General features: G+C 35.9%; 1 protein-coding gene, 1 long non-coding RNA gene and 1 pseudogene across 2 annotated transcripts; 2 read left to right on the top strand and 1 right to left on the bottom strand.

Annotated features, from left to right (window-relative positions):
* The first annotated feature begins 2,284 nt into the window (after positions 1–2,284).
* LOC113079407 (G-protein coupled receptor 20-like) lies at positions 2,285–4,901 on the top strand (annotated as a pseudogene).
* Positions 4,902–6,581: 1,680 nt separating this feature from the next.
* Positions 6,582–21,093, top strand: LOC113079409 (solute carrier family 45 member 4-like). Its single transcript, XM_026251675.1, has 8 exons — positions 6,582–6,968; positions 8,364–8,879; positions 10,883–11,071; positions 11,379–11,558; positions 12,008–13,095; positions 17,675–17,774; positions 18,884–19,095; positions 19,694–21,093. Exons 2-8 carry the CDS (start codon positions 8,606–8,608, stop codon positions 19,952–19,954), a joined length of 2,304 nt encoding a protein of 767 aa, XP_026107460.1. The 5' UTR covers positions 6,582–6,968; positions 8,364–8,605; the 3' UTR covers positions 19,955–21,093.
* On the bottom strand, positions 15,247–17,345 carry LOC113079410 (uncharacterized). The gene is made up of 3 exons (XR_003281704.1): positions 17,150–17,345; positions 15,586–15,754; positions 15,247–15,305 (listed from the first exon to the last, which is right to left on the bottom strand). It is a non-coding gene; the product is annotated as an uncharacterized LOC113079410 (long non-coding RNA).
* Positions 21,094–23,714: the final 2,621 nt, after the last annotated feature.

The raw sequence follows: 23,714 nt of genomic DNA on the forward strand, positions 1-23,714 counted from the left end.
TATAATATTTTTTTATTGTTTAACGATTATTTAGTTACCAACACTTGAGATTCCTATTGATTAACATGCATGACTTTCAAGAGCTTATGGGCATCCTGTAAATGCCACTTCTAGACATGATTCACATACTTCCAGTGCTGTTAAACAGTATTGAGACAGGACAGCACACTCTTTCAGGGATTTTAAAATCACTCTCAGTCACATTGGAACCTAACTTGGTTGTAGAAATTTCGGAAACATCAGGACAGACCCTTGACGGATGGTGATGGAGGAGTTTGTAATGTTTGTAATGTCAGGGTTCATCCAAACTAACTCAATCTTCCTGTGAGCGAGAGGATGAAGGGAGGGAAGGAAGGAAACAACAAAAGAGTGAAACTGACAGTGAGGGACACAAAAAGAGACATGCAACATAGACAAGGTGGAGAGAAGATTTTCTTATGGCCTCTTCAAGGTGAATATGTTCAGCATGTTTAAAGCACATGGGATTGGTTTTATTTAGATTTATTATTCTATTTAATCATTTATTTATTTATTTATTGGACAGATGGTAAAACTTAGTCATTATATATACTCTCCGTGTGTGTGTTATATTTTGGATCCCCTCAAATGTTCCCAGACCTTGGTGTTTTGTCCCATTTTTTGTCTGTCTGTTACAAAGCAGTTTTTGGGGATCATCCTCGAGCCAAAGTGTTCAGCCTACATCAAAATCTGTGACGGTGACTCACACAAAGATATTTATGTGGACATTATTAACACTGTTTCTCAAAGGAAAGTCAAAGTCTTGTCAGTCTTCTGCTCTTTAGCTTCATGTAGATTTAATTTTACTGTCAGTGTGAAACTGCCAAAAATGAACAAAACGGTTCAAATGTTATTTATTTCAAAAGGAGTATAACTTAATTTTAATCATGCAACCGTGCTTGACATCATTCAAAGATTTAAAGCAATTCTGTGGAGTTTCGCATCTGATGTCTAAACAATTATTTTGATCAATAAACATTGTATATTGTTCTGTCTTTTCAATTAATATGTAAATTGAGCAGAGGCCCGAGTAAATAAACACATGAAAGAGCCAGGAGTCTGAAGACTTCAGACACTGCTCAGAATTAATTTGTGTATAGAGGGATCCACATCTATTCCCATGAATCCCAGTATCCAAACAAATTCTTCCCATTAGTCTTAATTATTAACACATCTCATCCTGAACACCATTTGAACGGTGCCAGAATAGGCTGTTTGTTTATAAGGCTCATTCTTTCTGTGATGAAAGGAAAGCATATTTGTTTTAGCAGGCAATTTTCCATGATGCCACATTGTACCATGTGACACGGGTTCAAGATGTATACACACAGTCTTATACTAAATAAATTGTCATTTATTTTTATGTTCTGCATACTAAATGTACAACTTGACCTGATAAACAGTTTGCAACTATACATGTTATACTACTGCAAATTAGCTGAAACATTCAGCAATGACTTCTGTTTTATTTTTACAAATATAAATTACCTAAAATTAAATATCCATTCAAGCCACTTAGCTATTTAAAAAAATTAAAGGGGGGGTGAAATGCTATTTCATGCATACTGAGTTTTTTACACTGTTAAAGAGTTGGATTCCCATGCTAAACATGGACAAAGTTTCCAAAATTAAGTTGTACGTTTGAAGGAGTATTTTTGTTCCCAAAATACTCCTTCTGGTTTGTCACAACTTTCGGAAAGTTTTTTTTCGAGTATGGCTCTGTGTGACGTTAGATGGAGCGGAATTTCCTTATATGGGTCCTAAGGGCACTTTTGCCGGAAGAGCACACGCTCCTGTAAAAGTGAGGCTGAGCACAGGCATTTCACTGATCAGAGCGAGAGCGTCGCGAAAAGTCACAAAAGAAGTGTGTTTTTGGTTGCCAGGCCTTATTTCTTAAGGATGATGCAATCCCAACGAAAAAGGGTCATGATCGTGTGTTGGAACCGCAGGCGGTGAGAAAAACTGCTTAAAATATCTCTGCCTTCTTGTTAGTGCGTCCGCCTCCCATGCCGGAGACCCGGGTTCGAGCCCCGCTCGGAGCGAGTCGTTGCTGCTGCTGTTGCTGCTCTCGTTCAATTTCAGTCTCTGGATCTGATTCTGGATCATAAATAAACGGCTGAATCTGACTGTAAGCCATGGTTTGTTTTGGATGATGTTTTTTTTCCCTCATGGTAATGTCACAGCTTCCACATGCTCTCAACGCAAAATAGGGTGACCACCTGGCTATTGCTCTGTTGCAGGTCAGCAGACCTGATTTTGCGGGACAATGCGGGACACGAGGCAGAGAAATTACTATTATTATACTAGGTGAATAAATATAGATTTTTTTTTATTAGATATCTTTTTGCAGTGATGTTAACATGTTTTAAATTGCTAAAAGGGTTTATAAAAATGTTAATGACGGTGCTGACCGGCGCTGTGAACGTCACTAATAATATTTAATAGTAATATCAGTAAAATAAATATCAACATAAATAGCACGTTAACAGCACGTTAACAGAACGTGTCTATTCAATCCAAATAATTAAGTGAAAATAATAATCCAATCGCTACAAAGCACATTTCCAAATAAGCACATAAATTCCATTAGGAAAGACTAGAAAGATTAAATGCGTTCTTACCGGATTCAGTGCATCTTGAATTTATATTTTTTGTCTGATCTGGCAGCTTAGAGTAGGGCCTTCTCATTCATTATGTGTCATTAGAACTCCTGGCAGGTGTAGCTGTAGTTCACTTTCACCAGGAGTTTTTTTTTTTTTTTTTGTCTGTGTGGGTTTTTTTTTTTCTCAGTGTTTATTTTCCTGCTCTGGCTAGCAGCTAGAACCAATAATAACGGCTGCGCTGCGCATGTTCAGTGTTTTCTTACAAAGCTTCAAATTTCGGGACTGTCCCGGTGGTCACCCTAACGCAAAAGCCTACTCGCGCTTGTGATTCTTTAGCTCCGCCCACACGTCACGCCTCCAGCCGGTCGTGTTTTTCCGGAAAAATCGGTACAGACTATCTTTCTCTTATGAATATAATAAAACTAAAGACTTTTTGGAGTTATGAAGGATGCAGTACTACTCTATAGGTACTCAAGATTAACAGGATATTGACTGAAAACGAGCATTTCACCCCCCCCCCCCCCTAAAATCTTTATTTCAGTCTAAAAATTTAAATTTTTATTTATTTATTTATTTCATATGGTACATGTTGTATTGTAAACTTTTTTGTCTAATGTTTTATTATTTCATTTAATTGAATCGATTTACAAATTATTCAGAAAAAAATTAAATAAATAAATATTAAATAAAAATAAATACATTATAAATAACAGTCAAAAGATATTAGTAAAATAAGATAAATAAATTATAATGAAATATACAATCTACAAATTATTCTCACATTCTTATTAAATAGGATTTATGTATTTGAATTACATATAGCTATTTACATTTCCTTCCATTTGGATTAAAGTGTCATTTTCAGTCAAATGTAAATGAAACAAATTTATGAAGGTGTTTTAAATACATAATAACCAGGTTTATTTGTAGCCATTTAGTATCAAAAATCCCATTTGTTTCAGTCTCATACATTTTAACTGAATATTGCTTGTTCCACAGATACTGTATTTTATGTTCATACTTTTAACCTGAATAAACTGAATTGTCTTCACAATTAACAGATTTATTTAATTTGAATAATTTAATTTTAAATATAATTTTTTAATTAAATCAAATAAATTAAAATAGTTAATTATTATCACTGCCGTTTTTTGAACACATCGAAAGGTTGTAAGTTTGAGTCTCGGGCCGGCAGGAATTGTGGGTGGGGGGTGTGCATGAACAGTTCTCTCTCCACCTTCAATACCACGACTTAGGTGCCCTTGAGCAAGGCATCGAACCCTCAACTGCTCCCGGGGCGCCGCAGCATAAATGGCTGCCCACTGTTCCGGGTGTGTTTACAGTGTGTGTGTGTGTGTGGGTGTGTGTGTGTGTGTTCACTGCTAAGTGTGTGTGCACTTCGGATGGGTTAAATGCAGAGCACAAATTCTGAGTATGGGTCACCATACTTGGCTGAATGTCACGTCACTTAAAATGACTTAAAATGAATCAGGTTTAATAGTCTGTGTTAAAAGTGCAGTACAAATTGAAATTTGATATGAAATCTTGAATATTTTTTTAGTCTACAAATAAATTGCTTAAAAAAACAAACAAAACCCCCCCCCGGCCATCTACTGTATTTGCACATTTTTGTTTTTCTTTGGTTTTTGTGCAGATCCAGCCCTAAAACCACAGAGATGACCCTTACAGAGTGTTCATCGAATGTGAACCTCACATCAACATCAGCTCCTTTCCTAACAACAAATACTTCTCCACCACTCTGTGAACCTTATTTGCAGAGACTGGCCCAGTTGGATGAGGGTCTGTATAATGACTTTTACAGTCTGTGGATAGCTCTGGTGGTTATCAACACCCTTATCTATGTGGTAGGGATGACTGTTATCAGTCTGGCTTTGTATGTCTTCTGCTTCAGGACCAAGCCGAAGACCAAGTCAGTCATCTACACCATTAACCTGCTGGTGACGGACCTGTTGGTTAACCTCTCTCTTCCCACTTGTATCATATTGTACTGGAGGAAAATGCCTCATCTGTTACATGCACATATTCAGCTACTTTGTCAGCATGTACTGTAGCATCCTCTTCCTTACCAGCATCTGCGTGGATCGCTACCTGGCCATTGTTCAGGCCGAGGCCTCACGAAAGTGGAAGAACCCTGTTGTGGCCAAAGCAGTGTGTGTCTGCATTTGTCTGTTCGCCATCATCGTGACCTACTCGCTGCTCGTGACAGCCTTCAAGCATTCAGGCTGCTGACTCTCCAAACTCTTCACCCAAACACCCTGAACAGCTGCTTGGATCCTGTGGTCTACTGTTTTGTCACCACTAACTTTCAGACTACCATGAAGAAATTTTTTAAGAAGATGGAAAGACAGCGGACGAGTGGAGACATTATCAGCATGCAGAAGAGCTCGAAGGCTTCAGGCACAAGGATTGCAGTAGCCAATAGTATAAGGTTAAACACGAGCCCCGTCCAGCAGGGAAGCTGACCCGCATGAAGGAGCCCACATGTGCCATGTAGTTTTCAGATGGTTGCCATTACAATGTCACACAAATCCAAAACCAGTGGCATATAGTTGAACATTTGTTACTTAGTTTCGCTGTGTTCTGTAATAACCTATTTGCTAGTATTTCATTTCATGTGACTCTGTAACTGCTAGAGTGTTTTCAAACATGCAGTGCTTGTGATTCTAAGGACCTTGAAAAATGATGCCCTCTTAGAGAGGGAATGTGTACATTTGTATGTAGAGTGAGTATGAAGAAACATGAAGATTTCTTATTGCCTATATTGTTACTGTAGGCTACTGAAGCCAAAACAAATGAGTAAAACATTATCTGGAATATACATTCTTTATATCCACAAATACTGTATCTTTTCTACCAACAGTTAGAGTAAAATTAGAAGTACACTGCCATTTAAACGTTGGGGTTGTTACATTTTTTTTTTATGTTTTTGAATGAGTCTCTTATGCTCACCAAGTAAAAACAGTAATATTGTGAAATATTATTTGTATTAATTTTTTTTTTTTTTACACAGTAAATAAATGTTTGCATTGAGTTTCTTAAGCAATTCAGGGTGAGCTGGGGCTAGATGTTTATTAGCATTTTATCTAAACATATAGGCCTAACTTATATAATATGTCAAATTGTGTTATCAATCTGTCCTATTCTTTTGTTAATTTTATTATCAACTATCACTTAAAGAGACGCAGTAACATCTGTATGATGTGGTTAAATCGGAATTACATACTTTTAGTGATGACAAAGTCTTCGTGGCTTCTAGGTTTTAGTTCACAGATTTTGACGGCGACTTTTGCATCACTGCATGATGAGGGAAAACGTAACGACTGGCAACCTCGAGCAGACAATATATGCAGCTATATCCGCAACCTGTGAACAGGTAGATTTAGATCTTTAATATTTTCCTTCATTTTTCGAGGATGCTCAGATTCTTTATTTATCCATAAATGAAAATGTATTTTATAAATCGGAACATATGTCGTTCTCGGCAACTGTAGGTATCAGCTAAATTTACTGCAGAAGCAAGTTAACTAGCAGACTAGCAGCTAATGACAGACGGTTCAAGCATTGATCAAACAGATAATTCATTTAAAGTTCGGCAAAATCCCACATGCATAAAAATTGCAACTTGCTTGCTCATCCCCATTCAGATCACGTCACCCTTCCAAGCGATGCAGCTGGAAATATGTTTATAGTGAGTGTGGTGGGGGGGATTAACGTTATTGATTTTTATTTTAGCCAGCGAGGTTAACTTATGTGTCTAATATTAACATATCACGCTATTAACTGAAAATGACTGGGTTTAATTTTTGGTTTCCAGGCGTACTTCCAATAACAAACAGGATACCGTACATGTTAAGACATGAACTGAGCTCTTTCACAGCCTTCTTAAAAAGGTTTTTGTTTTTTGTTTGTTTTGCACGTGATTCAGCATATAAGGCACGTCCTCATCCCACAATAACAGATAGCTTGTTCTACTATATAGTCCCCTTGTCTGTTTGTCACAATTTCACATCAGTCTCTGACACAGGTGTCTAGCCTATTCGTCCACCTGTCTCTGTTCACAGCGGGTCGGGCTGCTCTCGGGGTGAACGTTACCTGTCAAAAGCGTCTGGGTGTAACCTTGCCTTATCAGTGCACAGGGGAAGACGTGCAGTTATCACGAGCGTCTTAGCCAGCAAGGAAAACTAGTGACACATTTTTGGCTTTATCACTGTATGCGAGTGTCACTATAGAACTTCTGGCGATTACCTGTCTACTTCATTTTATGTGGAACAGTATTTCTGCGATAAAAGGATTTTGACATCAAATGAAACAAGCCACTGGAACGAGGTAAAATATGTATTTTATTTTTATTTTTTATATATAAATGTGGGAGATGTTCACGCGTCTTTACTAAATTTAACTAGCCTATACTGTATATATAAGTCGAAATGATTTCACCTCTTCTATTTTTTATTAATAAAATAAGAAAAAAATAACAAATAATGCATAGTTTATGCAAGTTATACAAAAAAATAGCATAACAAATGTAAAACGAAATACCAAAATTAAAATGTCTATCTGAGCATACAATAATTTTGAATAAATCAGTTTTATCAGATCAGCTGATCATTCACAATTAGCCTTTTAGTAAAACTCTTATGTAAATGGCGTTTGTGTTCCGATGTGCTGTTTAATTTTATAATGCTACAGCAGCTCAATTCTGTAATTCTAACGTATTTGAAACTAACTTTAGAACTGTACACAATGTTGGTGCCTATATGACTGTAAAAGGTATAAATGCAAAATAAATAAATGGTCTTTAACGGTGTTTTCACACTGTTAAAAAGAGCTCGTGCTTGGACAAACAGACACTCGCAAACAATCGAGTTCGCGTGAGGACGTATCCATAGCAACAGGACGCCACTGCAGGAGAGTTTTCTGTAATGAGTATGGGATGGTAAATCGACTAAAAGATGGCACCTATTGCCCCTATATATCACTTAATGACTTCATTGTAGATGTACATTTCATAAATATATCAAATACATTCAGTTAAAAAAGTCTTAAAAGTTCTAGACCTGTGATTTAGGGCGTCAACAGAGAATTTAGTTTGCGCGAGATCAACATTTCGATGAAAATGGCCAATAAGAATTCCTAAATATCATATAGACATAATTCGTATATAAAATGTACATTAAATTGTTATATTTGTAATAGCAGGTGGTGTTTGGTTGTATATAATTGTTTACTTATGAATAATTATGTACTTTCTACTGTCTTTTCAGAGCCTTTCCCCTATTTTAGTTACTTTATTATGTCATATTCCTTTCTCCTGGGATTTCAGATATGCCAAATTCTGTTCTGCTAAAACTATGTTTACTGTCACAATGCCAGGATTGTTCCACATCTTGTTTCTCAGTGACATCTTGGTTGCACTTTATTTTACAGTACGTGTACTTACATGTACTTGTAGTGTACTTACAGTGTATTTATCTAAGAAAGTTCTGGTAATACAAGGTAGCTTCGTGGGGTAGGGTTAGGTTCAGGGTTAGTACCTAATCATTACATAGTTATTGTAATTACTATAATAAGTACATAGTATGTACATGAGGAAAGGGACTGTACAAATAAAGTGCAACCGACATCTTTCCACTGCCTCGATCTTTCTGGATATCACTTGTTAATGGAAATATTTCTCTCTCTGTCTCATTCACTCTCTCATTTAATCTCCCTTACATTTAGAATAATAAGTAATTCCATGGAAGCACAAAGAGAAACATCCACCTGTTCTGCTCTCCTTGCCCTACCACATTTCCCTTCTTCCTTTCGTCAAAACATGACTCATGAGTTACACCAACAATGTTGTATATGGACTTCTATATGAAAGATCAGCTTGGAGGTCTTAATGGGAATAGAGTCTAGACTTTAGAGGGGTAACGTTGAGTACCATTTCTGGATCAAGGCCCCAGAAACCAGCTTTGTATATGCAGACCAGCATGGCACCCAAGGACGCTTTCACAGAGTCCGTTCCAGTGCTGGAAATGATACAAGTCGTACAAGAAAAAGATTCAAATTGTGGACAAAATGCAGGGAAGAAGAAAGAGAGGGAAGTGGAGAAGTCAGAGGACTCGGCCAGTGAGGATTCAATAAACCATATCCCGAAGCGGTTATGGGTCATGCACAGTGCTGTCATGTTCGGGAGAGAGTTCTGCTATGCCATGGAAACAGCGCTGGTCACTCCTGTACTGTTGCAGCTAGGTCAGTAATCAACAAACCTTTTGATGACTTAAATCAACTAATTTCTCTTCCCTCAACATGTTATTCCAAATTTTTGTCTTTCGCTGGTTTTGTGGAGCATGAAACATATTATGAAAAATATTTTTTTGTCAAAATAAAAGCTAGCGGGTTCTAATGTTGTTTTGGACCCCACAGAATTTCATTTATATGGGTAAATGGGTAGTTCAGTGTTGTTGATTCATCCTAGGCTTAAGGCCTCTATTCATAATCATTGAGCAGGGACATTCCTTCAAATTTGGTAAAGATTCCCTGCAATGGCAAACCTGTGTAACAGTAATAAGCTGGAGGGATGTTTGTTTGCACTGTAGCATGCAAAAATGAGTGAGGTAGCGTTTGCATGGAATGCAGAATGTGTGAGTGTGCATATTTCTCTTTCTCTCAGGTTTTCCATCTATTTTGAATAAGATCAATGTCAATAGATCCTTTCAGGGAATTGCAGGGTTAATATGGTTTGAATCGCTCTAAAGGCCCTGTGATCTTATACCAAAAGCAGTTTAAGTAGATTTAAGTAGATAATAAACAGAACTGCTTGCGTCTTGCGGAAGAACATTGTAGCCGGAGCTACTTCTCTCTGTTTATGTCTATGAAGAATCACAAAGGTACTCGGTTACTCCGCCGTGGTACCCCCGAAGCAATCTAAAATAGTCAGAATATAAACACTTATTATAGGTGCACCCTAGTGATTCAGGACAAGCTAAAATCACGGTTTGGAAAATGGATTCATGGTGTACTCGCTTATTATGTTCATTTTTCTACATTTTGAACACAAACAAAGTTACGGACCGCAGCTCTGATTGGTTGTTTTTTACCGGGAGCGTATGACTTTCTGCAAATGGCAATGGGACCACTGGGAGGAGCCAGAGGAGCTTGATTTTTTTCACAGATTATCTGTCTCATATTCTACTGTCAGGACATAATGACAGGTTTAATAAATATGTAAAAAATATTTTTTTACAAAAGTTCCCTACAGCACCTTTAATATATATTGAATACCATACACTAAACTCTGAAAGACCATTTCCTTAAAAAAAAGTGTATTTATTGTGTTTTTGTCTCTTTAATGTGCATGTTTACGCAAAATATATGTGTCCCTTAAAATCTTAAATAGCTTACTCAATGAAAATATGTAAAATAATTGAAATTTTGAGTGTTGTTTAATAGACGATCAATCAGAGTCTGTTTTTAGATTAAACAGGATAAAAGCCTCTCCTCTGATACATTCAATGCAGTATGCATTGACAAAACCATCTCTTTGAGTTCTGGCCCTTGAGAGTTTTAACACTGAGTGTTATTGCTTCATAATACAGGCTGATTACATCATTACTTCATACTGCACCTTAAACTGATCTGCAGAGATTTGAGTGTTGTTGGATAGTTGTTCATCTTTAAAGCTGAAGCGAATTTGTGAAATGTCTGTTTTCTGCACTTTCTGTTCTCACATTCCCAGTCATCATCCCGCTACACACATGACCTGTAGTTCTTTCACACATTTGGACCTCTTGAAAAGGAGAAGTTTGGGTTTTAGTATGCCATCAGTCCTGGCATGAGTTCTGCGTGCCGCACTCATGGAAAATTCTCTTAGCTGTTAAAACTATTTGCTGTGAATCAACACTACCAAATAATCCCAAATATTCTTTGCAGTTTTCTCATGCCCTTTTTATAAACTCTGATTCATCTCATTTGCTAATCATTTTTTATCGTCAGAAGCTGTTTCTTTAATTATTGTGACACAAGCAGATCTAGTATGTGAAAGGTTTATAGTGTTGTAAATGACAGATTAATGAACTGCAGACATGCTGAAACCTGCCTGGTTATCGGTTTCAGCTGATGTGGGTTGCTTAATTCACCATACTGGTATTTTTTGCAGTACTTAGTGGTATATTTAGAAGTTATTAAAAATATATATAGTTTCGATCTGCCTGAACCTTGGAGTTGAATTAATCGTGGTCTGTTTCTTCTTGCAGGTCTCCCGGAGCAGTATTACAGTTTAAACTGGTTCCTCAGCCCTATTTTGGGTTTAATTTTCACCCCTCTATGTGGCTCAGCAAGTGACCGTTGCACTTTGAAATGGGGTCGGAGGAGACCCTTCATTTTGGCACTGTGTGTAGGAGTGTTAATAGGAGTGTCCTTATTTCTCAATGGATCTCTTATAGGTGATTAGTATTATTTTATATATTTCTATAATACTTAAAATGGACAAGTTGCATGTCACCGTTGTTTAAATAGGAGGCCCTTGACTATATTATGTTTTATTATGTTTTTTGTTTCATAAATTATTTGTGTTAGTGCCAGTAGTCTTGTGTACATATTGTCCCAATCCCATACACCCAACCCCCCCCCCCCCCATACTTTACTTTCAGTCTACATACTGTCCTGTCATAAAAAAGGGCAAAAAAAGGCTTTGATAAATAAATTAATGATTTGTCCTTACAGTATTTTTTTTACCTGTCTGTCAAACAGGTCTGTCTCTAGGTGATGTTGCCAGTAATCAACCGGTTGGGATTGTGCTGACCGTTGTTGGTGTGGTAGTTCTAGATTTCTGTGCTGATGCTTTAGATGGACCAATCAGAGCCTACCTCCTGGATGTGGCTGATACCGAGGAACAGGACATGGCTTTGAATATCCATGCTTTCTCAGCAGGTGTATATTTTGGAACGAGGATTGATGAATTGATCTGAAATAGAAGAGACACTCTGTTTTTTAGCATCATACTTGAAACCTTCTCAACTCTTTAAAAAACCTCAGGTTTTATAAGATAATTATTCATCTAATCAGAAAAATATATATATAAAACGTGATGATCCACTATCATTCAAAATGTCACTGTAAAGACATTCATAATAAAAAAAATAACAGCACTGCTGATTTCAACATTGATAATAATAAGAAATGTTTCCTTTCTTAGAGTTATGTTTGCTGAATATTCATATTTGCCATCACATAAATAAATTATATATATATTAAAAAAATAGAAAACAATAATACAATAATAACATTTATATTTTTATTATATTTTTGATTAAGTAAGTACAATAGTGCGCTTAAGGTTATACTAGATGGTGATTCATTTTTTTAAAAATGTTTTTTAGGGCTAGGAGGTGCTTTAGGTTACATGTTTGGAGGGCTGGACTGGACCAACACCTTCCTAGGTCAAGCTTTTAAGGCCCAAGAGCAGGTCCTCTTTTTCTTTGCTGCCATCATCTTTATCATTTCTTCAACGCTTCATCTTTTCAGCATCAATGAGCATCAATATAGCCCGAACCATCAAGGGGCATTAAAGGATGAGGATGAAGTAACTCCACCTCCTGTCCAGCTCTATAGCAACTTTCCATCTACTCATGTCATACCTCAACTAAAACTGATCCCTGAAGAGGAGCTGTTTTCAGCCCATGAGGATAATCGCACTGAGCAGGATGTTTCAATTGAATTTCTAAATGACTTGGTGCGGAGTAAAAGTGACTCAGTTTTAGCCATGCCAGATTCTACAGTAGAGCTTATCCCAGACTTGGACTTGGATCGCAATGGGCAGTTTGTGTGCAACATCAGACCTACTTTACTCCTAGACTTTCAGGGTCTACAAGATGATTCCCACAACACTTGCCATCCAGGTCAGAGCACTGACCATCACTTACAGTGTTGTGATAGCAATGGGGAAAATATCTGTGAAGTTGCCAAAACTGGAAATGAAAGCTTTGCCATTTCTGGAAATCCAATAAATGGTGCAAGGAATGCTACCAGTCAACCAGGTAAAGTCGGTTTACGCCCACCTGGCACCTCAGTGCGTCGCCGCCACCCTTCCCTCTATCGCCAGCCCTCGTTCACTTTCTCTTATCACGGACGTGTGGGCTTTCAGTGGCGAAGGCGCTACGGCAACGTGGCTGGGCCGATCAAATCTTCGCGAAGCCTGAATGACATCGACACAATCGATAGACGCCATGAATGGCAAAAGATGCAGCTAAGGCGCATCTCTGCATCCCGCAGAGATGCAGAGGATGAAGAGAGCGAGGATGGGGATAGTGGTACGTCGGTCAAACTGCTCTGGTTGTCCATGTTTAACATGCCACCCCAGCTCTGGCGTCTGTGTGTATGTCACTTGCTCTCCTGGTTCTCCATTATTGCACAAGCCGTGTTCTACACAGACTTCATGGGCCAGGTCATCTTTGAAGGAGACCCAACTGTACACTGTTAAAAAATTACTGTAAATTTTACAGTAAAATACTGGCAGCAGGGTTGCCAGCCAGGTACTGTACATTTTACAGTAGTCGTACTGTAATTTAATTTACAGATTTTTCCTGTATTCTCAATTACAGTAAAATTCTGTAAATTAAATTACAGTAAGACTACTGTAAAATTTACAGTAACTGGCTGGCAACCCTGCTGCCAGTATTTTACTGTAAAATTTACAGTAATTTTTTTATATTTTGTATACTGCATTTTTACAAAAAAATATATTATATACTGCATTTTTAATACATTGTATATGGCATTTAACAATTATTTAAATAGCAAATGCACACTTTCAAGTAGTTTACTGTGCAAAGCAATTCTTTGAAAAAAAGCATATGTGTATTTGCTATATTTAAAGTATGTAAAATGATAGCATACAATATATTTTCCCTATTGCTGACTTAACTTTAACTGCATAAAGTGTTATATAATGCATAACTTAATTCACCAAAAAAATATAAAAAAATAACATTTTTAAAATCTAAAAAAAAACAGGTCAAAATGTTATATATCACTTTCAAATTTACATAAAAAAATGACATAAAAAGTATATTATTTTGAACTCATTTTTATTTATTTTAAAATTATTTCATTTTTTTTTAAATGGATATGAAATTTTGGCATGATTTCTTTTTTATTACTTGGAACATAATGGCCATCATGGACCTTGACACAAAGAAATATTCAAACTGCGTTATAACCAAAACATGACCAACATGGTCATATTAAAACAGTTCACCCAAAAGTGAAAATTCTGTCATTTCTCACCCTCATGTCATTCCACACCCTTAAAACCTTTGTTCATCTTCACAACACACATTAAGATATTTTTTATAAAACCTGATGGCCCAGTGATGCCTACATTGCTAGCAAGATCATTTCCCTTTCCAATGCCCAGAAAGGTACTAAAAACATATTTAAAACAGTTTATGTGACTACAGTGGTTCAACCTTAGTGTAATGAAGCAATGAAAATACTTTTTGTGTGCCAAAAAACTAAATAATGACTATTCAACAGTATCTCGTGATGGATGACACTGCTTCATGAAGCTTCAAAGCTTTATTAATCTTTCAGTTCAAATCAGAGCATATCAAACTGCCAAAGTCACATGATTTCAGTAAATGAGGCTTCGTTACGTCATAAGTGTTTTGAAATTTCAATGGTTCGTGTGACTTTTGCAGTTTGATACACGTTCTGAGCAAATGATTTGAAACAAAAGATTCGTAAAGCTTCTAAGCTTCATGAAGCAGTGTTTTGAGATCGCCCATCACTAGATATAGTTGAATAAAATCGTTGTTTTGGGAGATGGGGGTGGGGGGGGGGGGTTGGCAAAAAAAGTATTCTCGTCGCTTTATAATATTTAGGTTGAACAACTGTAGTCACATGAATTGTTTTAAATGTTTTAGAGGCTTTCTGGGCATTGAAAAAAAGAAATGATCTTGCTAGAAATGCACGCTTCACTGAGCCACATCTTATTATGTGTTGTGAGGATGAACGAAGATCTTACGGGTGTGAAACGACATAAGTAATTATTGACTTAATTTTCATTTTTGGGTGAACTAATCCTTTAAAAACCACAAAGACATTTTCAGATAGCTATCATCATTAAGGAATAGACCAATATTGCCAAACAAGTCATACAAAAAAAAGTGATGCATGACTGACCGGAAGGAGCCGCGCACTTGCAGATGTCATACAAACTTTCCATCAAACAGATAAAAATCAACCAAATAACAATTATGCTCCAGATGAAGTTCCATCCCAGGATTCAAAGTGTGACTAGAAATATTGAAAAGAGTAAAGAGGACAATACATTAGATATATTACAAAACATAATAATACTTTCAGAAACAAATAGGGGGAGGACAGATACAGTCAGAGACAGATACAGGGATGAGAGGTACAGTCAGAGAGAGACAGAGGGATGAGAGGTACAGTCAAAGGCAGATAGAGAACAATAAAAGGAAGACGCAATCTTGGTGTGTGTGTATCCTTACATTTCAGAAATTCCATTGGAATTTGCACAGAAGAGTGGCAACATGTGGGTTGACTGCCACACATTTTCTTCTGTATCACTTTTCTTCTGTAACCTGTTTTTATTTCGATGGCACTTTTCCCTTGGCTTTGGGTCCTCTCTCTGGATTTATGCCCACAAAGCACCTAAAGGGTCATGAAACAGACAATATGTAATTAAGAGCGGTTTTAGGACCTCCAAGAAAGATGGAGATGTCCACTAATAATAAAAAAAAAAACATATTTAACTCAATAGCTTGCTGGTGTTAAATAGGGAGACAAATATATTCTCTTCTCGAGTTAAGACACATTGTTTTAAAGGCATCAACAGAAATAACACTGATAACATAACATTATTAAAAGGAATGTTCTGATATAACTTATCTATAAAATGCTGGTTCTGAAGTTGTTAGAATTCAACCATTACCTTTGAATGAACTCCAAGGTACACACTGCTTCCTCCTGATACTCAAGATTAAACTAGTAATAAGCAGCAAACAGAGTGGCAAGGCCGGACAGGAAACTGGGCTGAGTGCCCTCACACACCACCTCGCCTTCCATACTCAGCATCCAGTGCCCACTTGTCAAAGTGTCTCCTAAAACGATCAACATCACAATAGTAATTAATACCTATACCATTTTTTTTTTTTTTTTTTGTATTTCAGATTTTTACATTTACATTACATACTATATTTAGTAGGGGTGGGATAAAAATGTGATTCTTAAATGTATCGCAATGCATAACCAGACGATTCTGAACTGATTCACAAATGTCAAAAATAAATTTTCTAAACGTTAATTAATGTAATGTTGACGGAAAGTAAAAGGCGGATCTCTGAAACGCGGAAGTGCATGCCCAGACAGTCTGTGACATGCACATATTTCTTTTACTGTCTATGGTGTGTATCCACTGGCGCAGAGCAAGCGTTTTGAGACCTATAACGTTACTTGAGCGTTTTCAGTCCATTTAATGGAAGTTGAGCTTCCATAGTTGCATATGGTTTGTGGTGGATCGATTATGCAGCAAAATGCCTCCTAATGTGAAACAGACTGCAAGCACTTTGTTTTTTTCTTCCTGAACCTTCTGGTTGTTCGTTCATTTGAAATGACTCGAAAAAAGATTCGTTCATTTTGCTGAACGAGACTCAAAAGTCCGATTCGGTAAAATGATCCGAACTTCCCATCACTACAACTGATGATAAGATTCAAGTCATAGACGCAATAAAACAACTCGTTTGTTTATTGGTCAGTGTCGCGCATGATCAGTTCATTTGTTCAAGTGTCACCGCACTGATAAGGTGCCTTTGTGCACCCTGTGCCAAAATACACACAAGATTTGCCGGCCGACATAAATATAGACACATATATATAAATAGCATATTTAATAATTTCAAGGAAAACGTATTTGGTCGCCCTAAGGTAATAAATTAGGCTAACTATACAAAGCAGACTTTATATCAAACAGATTTGTTAAAGTTTTCACATTAACGTTACCTGAAGTCAGCAAATGCTCAAAAAAAATCTACATCTCACTGGTTACGTTAACCTCTTAGAAAAGCACCACTGAGAATTTATATGACACACACATCCTCCGTGAGCGACCCTGACTGACCGCGAGGCTTTAGAAACGCGTTTTATTTCGGCGCCCGTGTTAACAGATGACTGCATGTGCAAAGTTGTTTTACATCATAAAATAATCACGACGAAGTGTGCTGATAAACACTAAGTTACAGTGAATATAAACTATTAGCACTGAAACATGTCATTCATAACGAAGGATTCCAGAGATTTTCTGCCCTTGGCTGCTATAGCGCCGGGGGATGTGTGAAATCCTACCGCGACCGCGCTACTGAAACCCCGCGCAATTCTGCCTCGCGCCCCGCGGACGGATGATGCTTGAATCTGGGGTTACCAATATAATCCGCGAATGTAGATGCATTCATATACTATAAACTACCAAACAAGAAATATAAAAAACTGAAGTCACTTACCACAGTTGTGAATCACTCCTCTTGTCTTTAACGTTAATCTCCTCGACCGTTGACGATGCGGCTCCGAAGATTTGAAATTTACAGCAAAATTCTGTAAATTTGAGTCAGACCTACACGTGACCCCAGAATGCATTGCAGTTTACAGCAATATGCTGTATTATTAAAAAACAGTCCGCGGCTGTAAAATAATGCTGTAATTTTTACAGCAATTCATTACAGTGTAAGTTCCTTATTCTGAGCTGTAATTAAAATAATAAAAACTATAGATTTAATTATAAACAAATCAAAATTAAATCAACAATTTTTCTGATAGTATAACTATCAGAGTGATAATCAGTATAATTTTTTGGTATTTGGTATGTTCTTATCAAAATATGACATAATTATCATACCACATTTTTAGTTTTAGTGTCGCATGCCATTTACATTTCTGTATATGGAGAGTCAGTTTGATTATTTCAGGTTTTATTTTACTGTTTGCAATACTGAATAAACTTGATATTCTATTTATGTCTTCAAAACCAGGCTGCTGCTAACTCCACTGCCCTGCAGAGCTACAGTAAAGGTGTGCAGATGGGCTGCTGGGGGCTTGTGATCTATGCGGCTACAGCTGCGCTCTGCTCAGGTGTGTGTTACGTTCATGTGATTGAGGATAACATTTTTGTTTTTCCAATAGTGTGATCAGGTTTCAGTTCTTTAGTTGGACCAAGTTATGGAATAAGCAGATTTTTTCAGAGCGTCATAGTCTTTCTACATTTTTGCCTGGAATCTGTTGTTTCCTTCAGATTGTTATTTTCTTATTGTTATATTTACCTCTTATTTAAGATTAAGTTGTCATTTTTAAGAAAAACAATTAACTTGTCACGTTACATAGATTTAATCTTTGTTTTTTTAATTGCTGATAACAATCAGTTTGTGTACAATTTCTATATCAGTGCACATTGAGAAAATTATTCAAATAAAATTGTATTTTTATTTTTTATTTAACCTTTATTTAACCAGGAAAGGTCCCATTGAGTTACAATAACTCTTCTCCCAGGGAGTCCTGGCCAAACAGGCGGCCAAAAGTATAAATGCACAAAAGACAGGACATAAATTACATAATACACCACAAATCTCTATACACTATACATACTTGAAAACAAAACAAGACATGAACATCAGCAAATACAAACATACAATTGTATAAGATATCTAATTAAAAACAATTGCACTGTTCAGTCAGAGTTGACTTTAAAAGGTTTTTAAAAGTATTACTAGATAGATTAATAGATTAATAGGAAGTTATACTGGATTTAAAGTATTTTGGAGTTCATATGATTAAAAAGCTCTTTTACTGATGGCCGTTTTTGTTGATGGAGTAATTAATAGTATTTTCTTTGACGACCTTGTCCTGTAAACACTATTTTGGTAAATGAGCAAACTTTAAATATATATGGGTAATTTAACCATAAGTTCTCTAGCTATAAAAAGCAATAAACGGATTTTCCTTCTGAGGGAGAGGGAGGACCATTGTACAGTTTCATACAGAGTCCTAGCTGCTGCACCTGTAATGAAACGTAAGGCTGAGTGGTATAGTACATCTAGTTTTTTTTTTAATAAAAAAGAAATAGAGTGCATACAAATTAGGTCACCACAATCCAAAACTGATAAAAATGTGCTCTGCACCAACCTTTTCCTTGCTGAATTAAGGAAAGCACTAATTTAATCAAATAACCAGATTTTTTTTTACAGATGTGCTCCAAAGGATCTTAAACAACTATGACTTAAGCATAAAAATCATCTACATGTTAGGGACTCTAAGCTATACTGTGGGCACAGCCATCATGTCCATCTTTCCAAATATATATGTTGCTATGGTGATGATAAGCACCATGGGAATCATTTCTATGAGCATGTCATACTGCCCTTATGCTCTGCTGGGACAGTACCATGAAATCAAAGAGGTATGTATCATTTATTAACTCATGTAACCAAATATGTGATTTGACCAATAATCCAAACTAACGTTTGTCAAAACATTGTACGTTGTATTTGGATTTGCCTTTAATTTAATATTATGAAATAATGCTGTTTAAAATAAATGTATTATTTTAATTTTCAATATGTAATTTATTCCTGTGTTGGCTGAATAGTTGAATTTTCATCAGTCATTACTCCAGTTTTTATTGCCAAGTGATCTGACAGAAAACCTTTTATTATGCTGATTTGGTGCTCAAATATTATTTTTCATTTTTAAATACAGTTGTGCTGCTTAATATTTTTGTGCAACCTGTGATAAAAAAAAATGCAGGTCTCTTTGATAAATAGAATTTTCAAAAGAGCAGCTTTTATTTGAAATTGTTTTTTGTAACATTATAAATGTCCTTACTGTCACTTTTAAGCATCCTTCCTAAATTAAAGTATTACCCCCCCCCCCCACCACCACCACTTTGAAGGGTAGTATGTATAGATCTGGATACAGATCTGGAAGCTGTTCCAGAATTCATTTTCACAGCAGTGCTCTCAATCAGTGTTTTTCATCTTTCTTTTACATTGTCATAGTACATTCATCACAGCCCTGGAAACTCACGGCGAGGGTTTGGCATCGACTGTGCCATCCTGACGTGTCAGGTGTACATCTCTCAGATTTTGGTGGCGTCGGCTCTCGGTGCAGTCGTAGATGCTGTCGGGACAGTGAGAGTGATCCCCATGGTGGCATCAGGAGGTGCCTTTCTTGGTTTTCTTGCTGCAGCGTTGCTCGTCATCTATCCTGATACATTTGATGATGATGAAGATGATGACGACAATGAAGATGTTCTGTGAAGTCAGAGAAGCTCAATGTTTCAAAGCCAGTGCTATGGAGCAGTTCCTGCAAGCTGGAGGTTGAATCCACAATTTGAGTGTTAAAACTTAAAATACTTGAGTTATTAAAGTACAAATCACAGATTGCACAAGCACAAGGTTCATTGTCTATCATTCATACACTCTCTCATATGCAGAATGTAATTCTGATATGTTACAGAGACAAAGTCAAATATTTGATTTCTGAGATTATTTCTCAAGCCATTAATTGTTTGTTGCCAATAATGTCAGTTGTCTACAAAAAAAAGTATGTTTCAGTTTTGATTTAGATTTTTTTAATAACCATGTTTAAATAACTAAATTTGAAAAAAATATTTCACATTCTAATATTTTTTTACACATTTGATCATTGCACTTTGCAAATCAACATTTGCATTCCAGATGCAAGTTTGCATTTTTTACACTGATATTTTTTCAGTGTTAAAATGAGTCTGATTACCATTGTATTTCCCATCTCAGCCTCATATCATAAGAAACACTCAGGGGAAAGCTGAAATGATTGCTTCTGGCTGCTGTTTCTGAGCTCAAAAAGCTCACTTCTGTTAAAACTTTATCTATGTACAATGCCAAATATTTTTCTAATGATGCCATACATTGGTTTTGAGAGTTGCCTTTGATTTTCTCAAGTACACTATTTTAAGGTATAGTATTGAAGAGCTGTGACACCAAGTAAGGAAATGGTTTTGCTTTACAGCAGTGATTGCTTTGTGAAATGAAGAAGTGTGTTTAGCTGTCATGGCAATTTTTACTTGGTTTCCAAATAACACTCCAAGAGTGGCAGTATTTTTCATAGTCAAATTCTTAATACTGTTCCAGTAGTTATTATACACAAGTTACTGAGCTTGTTTCCTGTTCAGGAAGACAGGCCAAATACGTTCTAGTCAGTCACGGAAGTGTGACATACAAAGATCAATAGGCTGACGTTGTATCCTATTTTATCAAGCTGAAAGTTTTTCTTTGTGTGTGTGTGTGTGTGTGTGTGTGTAGTGGTTTTGTAAATAAGGTGAACACTTTTTATTAATTTTTCTGTATATGTGGCACTGTTGTGTTTGAACCAAATTGAATGTTTATACTGGTTCCAGGTATTTTTGTTTTGAATGTTTGTGAAGTTTCGGTAAAGACAAGGTTTCACACTTTTCCCTGTTTGAATGCTTGTTTGTTTTAAACTGTAGCACAATGTGGTTTAGTCTGAAATGTATTATGGTTGACGACTATCCGTATCGTGCACTCTGGTGTGGCGTCGCGGCCATCGACCACTAGGTGGCGCGAGTGCATAATCAATGAGATACTGGGTGACATAGATATGCACGAACTGAAGTAAGGTATTAATGGAAAAATTAAATTCGGTCTTAAAAATGCTACATTATTACCGTCAAGTTACACTGAATGATTTCTGCAATGTCTGAAAAAAGCGTTTACCTGAGAAATCAGTAGGCTAGTAGCCAATTTACAGAGTGAATTTCTTATTAAAAAAAAATAACAGAATAACAAATATCATTTACACTTCATGAATAAGGTAAAGGGGCTTCGATCGATAATATTTTTAATAACTATTATTTCAGCAAATAATCAGTGAAAGGAGATGCTTAAACTTCAGAAAATGTTAAGGACAACAAACTATATACGCCTATATATAATATATATTTTTTATTTTCTTTTTTTTTCTTGCTAGTTAGATAATAATTGATCAAATAATAGATAATTTTAATATTTCTCACCACAAAACAGGATCGCTTTTATTTAGAAGACGCTTTTATACAAAGCGACAAATGAGGAGAAACACCAGAAACGATTTATCTTAAGGCAACAGCATGCTATTAGCCTAATAAAGTTTATATTTTTAAGTTAGAAGTTTTTTATTTATTTATTTATTTATTTATTTGTAGCTATAGTCTACAGTTAAAAGTTCACCCCCAAAATGTGTTTATTCTGCAATCATTTAGGTAGGCTGCACGGGTAGGCTAACCTGTATGAGTTTCTTTCTGTTAAACACAAAAGAAGATATTTTGAAGAATGTTGGCAACCAAAAGATCGTGGGGGAAATGACAACTTGAGGGTGAGTTAATAATGACAAGCCATTAATTTTGGGGTGAAGCGTCAGGTTTCAGTGTTTTCTTGAATACTGTCAGTTACTCGGCTGCTCGGACATATTTTAAAAGATAATTCCACCAAGAGTTAGCTACTGTAACAGTGAACGAAAACATTCTGGAAAGATTGTGATGCCCCTCTGTAATGGTACCACGAATCTCCGACAGCAGGCATCATTTTTCAGATATAGTTAAAACAAATATGGCAGAATTACAAAGCGAATTAGACAGCATCTATAAGAAGTCTGAATGAGCCTTTATAGCAAAAGATGGCTGGAGGAAGGTGAACAGAATAGGCTATACCTCCTAGCATACTTCTTTAGTTTTGAAACAAAACAAAAAAACCAGGCTATAAATATTGTTCATCAGTTAAAAAATAATGACAGAATATCAAAAGAGATTTCAGAGTTTCGTTCCATCTTTTACCGTTAAAATTATATGCGTCACAATATGATGCTAAAGCCGATAATGATTTCTTAAATTCACTGGGAGAGATTTAAAAAAGAAATAATTTAGATAAAGAGATGTGTGACCAACCTATTAGTTTAGAAGAAATAACCAATTAAATTATTAACTTAAAAAATATTAAGTCTCCCGGAACTGACGGTATAACCTCAGAGTCAGAATTGTTATTTGATGAGCAGCTTGCCCCTTTCTTCCTTTCGTTTTTTTGTGAACAGTATCTAAGTCCAACCTCCCATCTACCTCGACTAAGGGGTGAATTACCCTTATTTCTAAGCCTAAAAAAGATTAGACTATTATTGATAATTGGCGGTCAGTTAGTATTTTGAATAAATATTATAAAAAATAATTGCCTCTATATTTGCTAAAATAATTAAGAATGTATTAGAATATATAATAGATTAAACTCAGTCAGGCTTTATGAAAAACAGGCACATTTCGAAAAATATAAGATTGCTTTTAGATATTAGACTATTCATATTAAATCGATGAAAATACTTTTATTCTCAGATTTTCATAAAGCTTTTGACACATTTGGGGTTTGGTGAGTTTTTTTTTTTTTGTGCAGCAGTTGAAACCCTCTATAACTCAAACATGGAACTAGCTCTAGATTTGATTTAAAAAGAGGTATTGACAACGATTTTAAATTGGTTAGTCATATAATAAAGAAGGAACTCTTTTCTTATGATGAATTCCTTTCTTATTAAATGCCAGTTACTCAAAAAAAATCCCAAAAAGAATAATAAAGCTATCCATACTCTTTTGTCTCATTGGGTCTCTTTATTGAATGGAAAATTGATTTGCTGGAGAAAAATAAATTATGAGAAGGTTAAAGAAGTTTCTTATAAGCTTATTTATAGAATGTATCCAGCATTATTTACTAAAATTTTAAAAAGATATAAATATAAATTGTATTTTGTTGTAACGAATTTGAGGAAACTGCCTTGCAGCTCCTTCACTTCAATGGGAAAATGTACTCTTTGGCATTACTCACTATCCTGACTAATAGAAACAGTACCTTTACTTAATTTATCTACTTATTCTATTGACCAAATTTCACAAGTGTAAATTTACCAATAAAAAAAATGGTTTTGTTGACTTGAATAAGTAGCCTATATATTGACAGTATCAGAGACTCTGTGAATAAAAAAAGTTGTAAGAATTTTGAAAGT

The sequence above is a fragment of the Carassius auratus genome, unplaced genomic scaffold, assembly GCF_003368295.1.
Source record: "Carassius auratus strain Wakin unplaced genomic scaffold, ASM336829v1 scaf_tig00027954, whole genome shotgun sequence".
NCBI classification, from domain to species: domain Eukaryota; kingdom Metazoa; phylum Chordata; class Actinopteri; order Cypriniformes; family Cyprinidae; genus Carassius; species Carassius auratus.

What these genes read in the sequence shown, in the direction of transcription:
- LOC113079409 (XM_026251675.1), top strand. Translation starts at nt 8,606, where the DNA reads ATGCAGACCAGCATGGCACCCAAGGACGCTTTCACAGAGTCCGTTCCA. An exon ending in TCCTGTACTGTTGCAGCTAG is followed by an intron (nt 8,880 to 10,882) that starts GTCAGTAATCAA and finishes TTCTTCTTGCAG; the next exon opens with GTCTCCCGGAGCAGTATTAC. An exon ending in TACAGCTGCGCTCTGCTCAG is followed by an intron (nt 17,775 to 18,883) that starts GTGTGTGTTACG and finishes TTTTTTTTACAG; the next exon opens with ATGTGCTCCAAAGGATCTTA.